Below are 8,525 nucleotides of genomic sequence, written 5' to 3' on the forward strand. Positions count from 1 at the left end.
GGGACTGAGCTGGAGGACACCCCATTTATCCTCAGCCTCACTGAGGACAGCACTTTCAACCCTGCCTTAGCATGGGTTGAAATTGCTTCAATGACTGTCACCTCCTGGAAACAGGGGAGCTTCTGCCTCTCCCCTGCCCCTGCCTGGCCTCCTAACCAGCCTTTGATCATTTCACTTTCCTCTTGGTCCCCATCCCTTAATAAAGCAACAGTCCTCGAGTTTCTGTCTTTATTAAGTCTACCCCCAGCCAGGGGAAGGGGGACAGACCACGGTAACTGTGACCCCACCTTGCCTCAGGACATGGGGAATCTCTTCTGCCTGTGCCCTCACCCCTCCCCCTGCCCAATAAATAAAAAGGGGACAAGAAAGTACAGGGTGAGGGAGGGGAGGGAAGGAGGATGCCCCAGGCCCAGGACGGCGTCTGTGTTGGGGGTGAGCAGGGGAGAATAAATAGACCATGGAGCCCATGGTGGGGTGAGGAAGGACCTCGCGCTGGCACGAGGTGGGGTATCCGAGGAGCTGAGTCCCGTTGCCCTAGGCCGGGCGCAGGGGCTGGGAACCTGCCTGCAGTCTGGAGCCCAGCTTTTCGGGGCAGGGAGATCCCTGATGGCAGCTTCCTGGTCCAGCTTGCCCTGGTCAAGTCCTGCCACGAGGGCCTGAGAGTTCTGTTGCCAGGACCACCATCTCCTCTCCTCCTCTCCCCACAGTGAAAGCTGCCCGTGCCGGGCCAGGCGGGGAGCCCTCCGAGCCCACTCTGGCAAGGCCAGGGGTAGGTGTGTGTCTCTCTGGGCCCCTGGGCAGGAGAGGGGATGGAGGGACTGATAGCTCTGGGTTTAGTTCCTCCCCTTCTACGGGATCTCTAGCTCTGACCCCCACTGGCGGCCACCTGGGGTGTAAGGCGCTGGAGGGGGGCCTCTTTGGCCCCCTGGGTCCCCTGTAACCGGCGTAGCCGTAGCTCCTCCAGGCCTTGCCACAGCTCCTGACGCTCCCGGGCCTTCTGCTGCTCCCTGGGGAGAGAGGGCGAGGCAGCTCCCCTACTTGCAGCCCTGCTGACAGTCCAGCCTCCCACACCACTGCCTCATCTGCAAAGGGACTCTCTGGGAGCCTCCCGCTCCTGGAAGAGGTCACTGAGGACAGGCTGGCTATGGAGTAGATGGATTAGCCTGGCTCTGAGAGGCCCAGCTGAAGGGCAGGAAACTCCAGGGAGTCAAAGCTCTACACCCGGAAGAAGCACTTGGGAGGATGACCGGACAGCGCAGTGGGGAGTCGGGCCTGAGCGGGCCAGCACTTGCTAGGAACCCAGGGAGAGGCTTTAAACATCAGACCAGATGTGGGGTCACCCTCTAAGTAGCTCCCTCCACCCATGAGGAGCTGGCTCTTTCCTGCTCGTCTCCCCCTCCCTCTGTGCCCAGCGCCCCAACACTCACTGCTGCTTTTCCAGCTTGTAGGAGGCTGTGAGCTCATCAAACAGCTTTCCATTCATCTCCATGAAAGTCTTGAGTACATTGTAGATCAGAGACACAATGGTTCTTGGCAGGTGAAGGGACGGGGTGAGGAGATGACAGCAACTTCAGTTTGGCCCCACCTTCCTCTACAGTGCTCTGCCTACCCCTGTCCCCAAACGTAGCCGCAAGCACTGCCCTCTCCCTGCCCCTCCCACCACCTCTCAGCCTTCCTCACACTCAAGCTAAGAGCAACCCCAGGTCTGGGCTGGCTGGCTGGCCCCGGACCCAGCTTCTGTGGGTTAGGTCAAGGCCTAGGCACTCACTGATTCCAGTGCTCCTTGGAGACTTGGTAGAGGGTCCCAAACACAGCAGGCAGCACAGTGTGGCAGTTGTCCTCAATGAGGCTCAGGATATACTCGTTGTTCCAGAAATACAGAGCCCGCTCTGCAACCTGGGGCAGCAGGATAGCAGAGTGAGCGCCTGGCAGGCGGTTCCCCACATGTGCGGGGGCTGGTAGCCACTCCCACCCCAAACCCAGGATGCCCTGCTCTCCACACTCCCTTCCTCGGGCTCATCTGTCCCACTGGAGGAAGCAATGTGACAAGGAGGCCAGAACACTGGCTTTGGCGTCCAGTGCTCAGGGTTGAATCCCAGCTCCACTATCCAAGGTCCATGTGACCTTGGACAAGGCATTTAACCTCTCGGCCTCAGTTTCCTCATCTGTAAAAAGAGGCTCTTAGTAGCTATCGCCCCAGGACTGTTGTAGGGATCAAAGGAGGTGTATTAAACTGAAGTGCCAGAAGCACTGTGAGGGAGAATTGCCCTCCATCAGGGTACGGCTCCTAGGAAGGGGAGGACGCCTGCGCACACAGGTGGGAGAACACGAGGAACAGCCAGCCTCATGGTGCGGGGAACCTGGCTGGGCCCTGAAGCAGCACTCATGAAATGGAAGGCCGCGGAGAAAAGGGGAGAAGTGATAACCACCCACGTGGAGCACATTGTTACGCTACCGTTTACCAAACACTTTTGCACTACGGTCTCTATAGGCCTCGTCACCACCCCCTGAAGAGGTCGCGGTTGGCCCACATTACCGATGAGGAAGCTTAATCACACCCAGTGTGGCAAAGAAATTTGCCCAAGGCCCCTCAGCCAGTGGGAAGCTTGACCCAAGGTCTCCTGACTGTAAGTCCAGTGTCCCCATTACCCGACCCATGGAGGGACAGAGGGTGGAGGCAGCTGTGACCATTCCCCGGCTCCCACCCTCACCGGTCCCCACCGTGTGTACCTGGAAATGGGGGCTGGACACACAGCGAGCCACCTGCTTGAAGAGGGGCTCCTGGATCTTCACAAACTGGGAGGGCTCAATGACATCAAGAATCTCTTCCATCTCCCCCAGAAACATCACCTGGGGCGGGGAGTAGGGACACAGGGCAGCAGTTCCATCTCCCCTGACATACCCCGGCTGCCCTCCGGAAGCTAAGCGCTCCTGCCCTCCCTCTGCTGGTGGGTCAAAGCCCTTTTCCATACCTCCTTCTGGGTGCAGGTTTTTGGCCAGTATTTGAGCAGCCCCCGGATCACCTGTGGGAGTGGAGGCAGAGTGGAGTCAGACCTGCAGGGACGGAGACTTGCCTTTCCCCCCCGAGGTACTCACATGCTCGGTCAAGGTGGCGTCCTTTTCCAGGAACTGCACCACGCAGTATGCCAGCTGTGGGGGGGCGGGGGGCGGGGGGGGGCGGGGAGTGGGGAGAAAAGAAGACCGGCGTCAGGAGAGGGCCGGGGGCGGGACGCCGGATGTCTGCTTGCTGACTGCGTCTACTGTCGTTTCTCGTTCACCAAGCATTTACTGACTGCCTAGGAGGTACCAGGCACTGTGCTCAGTGTGTGCGGACACAATGACGATCTTACAGGGGCAACATTCGGCAAACCAGTCCTTATAAATTTTACAGAGAGCTCCCTGATGGAAATCTGTATCTCGGTCTATGGGAATACAGAGTGGGGAGACTTCAGTCCCGCCCAGGAGGGCAGGTCGAGAGGGAAGGGGCTCGGAGGGCTTCACAGAGCTGAGGGCCTTTAGCGTCATGGGAATCCCCTGAGGTGGGAGGAACAGAATGAGTGAAGTAAAAGAAGGTGAGAGAGGATTCCGTGAACTGGGGACTTAGTGTGGCTGAAGCCAGAGTGTCAGGCTGACCCGGGTGGCTGCCCTGTCAGCTCTCTGCTGTGCAGACCCAGGCCTGGGTCTTACCTGGGCATGGAAGACGGAGAGCGACTTAACGGAGTGCAGGGGGATCAGGACCCGAACCAGAAACTGCTTGTGCTCAGTCTTCAGGGGCAGCGCGAAGCCATTGATGATGCTGAGGAAGGGGCAGAAGAGAGGAGGAGGGCTCAGACGACCGGGCCTCACTCCTTCCTCCCAGAATGCCGACGCTCTGGCTGAGGCCCGGGGGGAGTCACCTTCCTAAGATCTCTAGCAGCTCAGCCACACCGTTGAAGTGCTCGAATTCGTAGATGAACCTGTGAGAGGAAGAGAAGGACGCAGAGAGCTCAAGAGAGACTGGAGTGGGCCCCACCCCTCCCAGCCACCCTGCCACCCACACGCCCTGCACACAAAGCCAACTCGCTCCCAACCCCGAGGCCCAGGCCGTGCCCTATGCCCGATACCCTAACCCAGGCCCCACCGAGATCCACACCGGCCTCCGAATCGCCCTCCTCCGCCCGGCCACCGGGGCCACTCCGGGTCCCAGCTCTCGCCTCTCTTCTGTGAAGCACTCCAATGCACCTCTCCCCCAAGACCCTAACCCTCTTTACCTGGTCCCCATCCAGTCAGCAGGCACCTCACCTGCCCCCTTCCCTCTTCATGCCAGTCAACCAAAAGAAGAGTAAACACTTAGAGCATCTAGCCTGTGCTGCGTACTTCTCAGAATTACCCTGCGAGGCAGGGCTTATCAGATCCATTACACAGATGACGAAATTGAGGCTCAGTGGTCCAATGAACTTGCCCCAAAGTTAATAAGCAGGGGATCTAAGGGACTCCGAGCTCCTGAAGGACAGGGGTCATGTCTCAGCCATTCTGTAGCTAACAACAGTAAGAGTGAACACTTCAGAGTCCCAGGCTTGGTCTGGGTGCCATACTCAGTGCTTTGGAAGCGTCACCTCAGGTCATCTTGATGGATGTCCCTGATATAGCTCTCGCTTCCATTTTAGAGATGAAGAAACTAGGCAAGAGCTTAAATAATTTGCCCAAGGGCACCCAAACGGTTGAACTAAACTCAGATACAGGCTGTCTAACTCCAGAGCCAGGCTCAACTGCAAGGCCATGCTGGCACCGGCGCTCAACACACATTTGCAGAGAGAATCTTCCTATAGGTCCCGACAGCTGAGCACGATGAGGGTCAAAAGATTTAGGTCCTAGCCCCGCCTGGAGTGACCTAGTCCCTGCAAACCTCTACTTCTTTATCTGTAAAATGGAAATAAATACCCTTTCTTTGCTGACCTCACTCACTTTGAATAATCAGTATCATGTGATATGTTGCCAAGAAAGAACTCAGTGAACCAGAGTTCCACGGGGCTGCCCAGCCTCGCAGCCCGTGCCTCAGTCTCCCCCACAGCTCTGCCCTCCCTCTCCAGGCCTCAGCGGAGCAGGCTGCAGGAGCCTACCGGAGGAAGATGTGGCTGCACTGTTTGCGGATGTAGGCCCGGAGCCCCAGGAACTTGCCGTAGACCCGGTGCAGGATAGTCTTGAGGTACTCGCGCTCCCGAGGGTCCTCGCTATCAAACAGCTCCAGGAGCTGTGGGACCCAGGGTCAAGGGTCAGGAGAGAGACCAAGCCCAGGTTGCTTCCATCCTATCCCCACGCCCCTTGGGGAGCCTGCCCCTGCCCCCTGGCACCACCCGGCCTGGGCTCCCCACTTCACCATCAGGACAAACTTTTGATCCACATATCTCTTGGCCACGGAGGGCTGGAAGTCTGGGCTCTCCAAGAAACGCAGGAAAAACTCATATACCAGCTGGGGGAAGGGACAGACGAAAAGGTGAGTTCGGGAACAGACCCCCTCCTCACCCTGCCCTAGGGCCCTCATCCTCTGTCCTCGGATCTCTTGTGAAACTTGGATCCTTGCCTTCCCCAGCCCGCATACCTGCAGATGTGGCCACGAAGGCTCAAGGTTGGGCTCGTCCTCTTCAGGGTCAAATTCAGGGTTCTCACTGGGCGGGAGGGTCCGGAAGATATTCACTGATATCTAGGGGGCAGAGTCAGGGTTCTTTAAGAAAGAGCCCTTGAAGGCAGAGGCCAGGGGGTCCCACGTCCAAAATTCTAACAGGGCTCAGCACCTGTCCCAGCAAGCAATTCACTGCTTGGCAATCACTGCCTGAGCACATGATTCATGGAAGCCCTGGGCCAGGGGCTGGGAACCCAGGGTGGACAAGCCACATGCTCGCCCTCTGTCACGTGCAGTCCAGTGGGGAAGACAACAGGGAAAGCAGTAAGGTCTCCAGACATTCTAGCCACCAAAAGGGAGATTTCTAGCTTGGGCATTGCGAGAGGCTTCATGGAGGAGAGGCTTCATGGCCTGAGCCAGGCCATGGCGATAAGGGACTTGGGGCAGGTAGCGGAGCGGGGTTTGGGGGGTACACACAGGGCCTGAGGTGAGCATAAGCCAAAGTACGGGGTGGAGCAGGCCCAGGAGGCGCTGAGTGACCTGCGCTGGCACCAGCCGGGCACACTGGGGGACAGAGCACGGAGCGAAGACGTGGGACTTGAGGCCGAGCAGAAGGGCATTGGACTCCTTCTCCACACAGGAGCCCACAGGCAGGTCAGCCATGTTCCTGTGCCACCCCAACCCTCCCCAGAGGCTGGGTGACAGGTGCTCACCATGCGGATGATGTCAGGGTAGACCGGCTCGATGAGGACCCCCCGGGTGCTCCCCACACACTCCACCAGCTCGTTGAGCGCGGCCCGCTTCACCTCCTTCCCCTTCAGGTCGGCCACACAGTCCAAGAAGTCAAACATGACCCCACACTGGGCCAGCTTCCGGCTCAGCAGCTCATGCAGCTCAGAGGCTGGCACATCTGGGAGGGAGGGAGGGAGGGAGGGAGGGAGGGGCTGAGCCTGGGCCCCAGCTGCCACCGCTCTGGGGAGCTGCGAACCTCCCAGTCCTTAGGGCAGCCTCCCCTGCCCGGACCCCAGGCTCTTGTGCCAGCCCCACTCCTTCAGAGAGCAAATGACTGCTGTCCCACCCTCCATTCCTGTCGGGTGAAGGAGCTTCATCTCTCCCTCCCAACCCAGACTCAGAGGGCATGATGGCCTGATTTCAAAGCAAAGTGACAGCCCCTGAATGCCTGGGCTTTCCACAGGTGCCCCAAACAACTACTGCCTCCCTCTCATAGGTGACACTCTGTTCCAAGAGCCAGAAGTGGGGTGGAGGGTCAGAGCTGAGGCTCTCTAGGGTGCCCCTGGCACTGCCAGTCCGGCCCTGTGGCCCCGAGGCCAGGGGACCACACGGTGATCACAGGGAGCCATGCTGAACACCTGCTCCAGGACCCTGGCAGCGCCTGGGCTGCTAGTGGCCTCCTAGAACCCAGGCTGTGAGCTCCACCCTTGGCCCTCGTCTGCCCCCCAGGGTGGCGCCACCTCCAGATGCCCCACCTCCAAGAATGACAGGCCAGTCAGGCCATGCGTCAGCAGAGAGGGCTGGGGGTGGGGGTCAGCTCCGACGGTGGAGTCCCTTGCCTGGAAGGGGCTATCCAAACTCCCTCCGATGGCAGCTGCCAGCTGCTTCCTACAACCCCCGGCAGCTGGGCTTGCTGTACCCAGGCAGCCAGCAGTTGGGCTCACCTTTGAGCAGGGGCAGTGGAGTGAGCTCCTGCTGGTTGCTCTGATAGCGGAACTGAGAGGAGCTATGGGAGCGCCGGGGCCGGGCCCTGCGGAGGGACCGGCGGGAGAAGCCATCCACCTTGTCTGGTGGGGGCACAGGCGACAGCCCTGGGGAAGAGGGGCTCGTGGGGGTGCTCGCAGGGGGCAGCTTCGTCTCCATGACAGGCAGGCAGTGGTCAAGCCTTCAGAGACCCCGGGGTTCCCGCTGGCCCTGGAGGAAGCTGAGTGAGGGATGGCTGACTAACTCGGTCCCATCCTGGAGGGGGGCACAACCACAGTCCTGGGCCCCCCCCCAGGGCCTTTGGCAACTGCCCAGTCCTGGGGGGCAGGCAGGGTAGAGATGAGGGTGGCTCAGGCCTCGGGTCTTCCCTGGGAGTCCCGAAGAGTCCAGTCGGGGTCCCACCCTGGCTGTTTGAAAACGAAGTCAGGGAAGAGAAGTCAGGAAGGAAGGGAGAGAGAGAGCGCCTGTCAGTTTTTCCAGGAAAGCCAGCCTGTGGGTGAGTGCCGCTGAGTGCCCAAGCCCTCTTCTCCCTCCTACCTTGCCCAGACCCCAAAGAGAGGTGCAGCCCCTTCCACAGGAGCCCTGTCCCTCCCTTCTCGCAGACTGAAGGGCCCCAGCTCCAAAATAACCCCTCTCAGAATAGAGCCTATCTCCCAAAACAGCCCCTACCTAGACTGGGAACCCCGTTCCTCATCGCTGGCCCCTAACAGAACGGGACACCGTTTCTGCCCCACTAAGCCCGGCAACCGCGGACTTCCCCAAGAATGGGGCCCCTATTCCCATGTCATCCCCCTCCTAGGACCCCGCACCCTCCCCCACCTCAGCCTCTCCTTCCTCACCCCCCAAATCTCATCTGCCTCCCGGTGGGGGGACACTCACTTCTCAGAAGCCCAGACGTTGGGCCCCAGACGCCAGGGGCTGCTGGCGCGGAGGGGGCGGCTGTTCAGAGCTTCTGCACAGCGGTTCCGCTCTGGGTGCTGGGCGGCGGCGCTCCTGGGTTCCCTCTCGGGTTCTGGGGGGGTCAGAGCATGCCCCCAGCTCAGCGCCCAGTCGGGGCGCGGGCTCTCGGCGGGCTCGGGGCTGGCCCGGGCAGCGCGCGGACCTCTCCGCAAGTCGCGGGACCTGACCCGGCGCAGCGCGGCGCCGCGGGAGCCCCGGTGTGTGCGCACCGGCACCCGCCGCCCAGCTGCTCAGGATGACATCAAGTCAC

General features: G+C 60.3%; 1 protein-coding gene across 2 annotated transcripts; it reads right to left on the minus strand.

Annotated features, from left to right (window-relative positions):
- Positions 1-216: 216 nt before the first annotated feature.
- Positions 217-8,525, minus strand: PPP2R5B (protein phosphatase 2 regulatory subunit B'beta). 2 transcript variants are annotated; one of them, XM_054570907.1, is made up of 14 exons: positions 8,195-8,525; positions 7,276-7,722; positions 6,313-6,509; positions 5,579-5,680; positions 5,357-5,449; positions 5,100-5,230; positions 3,897-3,956; positions 3,688-3,796; positions 3,097-3,150; positions 2,973-3,023; positions 2,731-2,850; positions 1,769-1,896; positions 1,428-1,529; positions 217-1,007 (listed from the first exon to the last, which is right to left on the minus strand). In XM_054570907.1, exons 2-14 carry the CDS (start codon positions 7,472-7,474, stop codon positions 860-862), a joined length of 1,494 nt encoding a protein of 497 aa, XP_054426882.1. In that variant the 5' UTR covers positions 7,475-7,722; positions 8,195-8,525; the 3' UTR covers positions 217-859. The 2 variants fall into 2 exon arrangements, with proteins under 2 accessions (XP_054426882.1, XP_054426883.1); XM_054570908.1 differs by lacking the exons at positions 7,276-7,722; positions 8,195-8,525 and adding an exon at positions 7,087-7,193.

This window comes from Pteronotus mesoamericanus, unplaced genomic scaffold (genome assembly GCF_021234165.1).
Source record: "Pteronotus mesoamericanus isolate MK-2021 breed Mesoamerican mustached bat unplaced genomic scaffold, CSHL_Meso_final contig_214, whole genome shotgun sequence".
NCBI lineage: Eukaryota > Metazoa > Chordata > Mammalia > Chiroptera > Mormoopidae > Pteronotus > Pteronotus mesoamericanus.

Bases quoted from the DNA above. Each gene is read 5' to 3' on its own strand.
- PPP2R5B (XM_054570907.1), bottom strand. From the start codon at position 7,474: ATGGAGACGAAGCTGCCCCCTGCGAGCACCCCCACGAGCCCCTCTTCC. The intron at 3,797-3,896 runs GTGACTCCCCCC...CCCCTTCCTCAG, and splicing joins CTGCTAGAGATCTTAGGAAG to CATCATCAATGGCTTCGCGC. The intron at 1,530-1,768 runs GTGAGTGCCTAG...TCACCTGCCAAG, and splicing joins TCCAAGGAGCACTGGAATCA to AACCATTGTGTCTCTGATCT.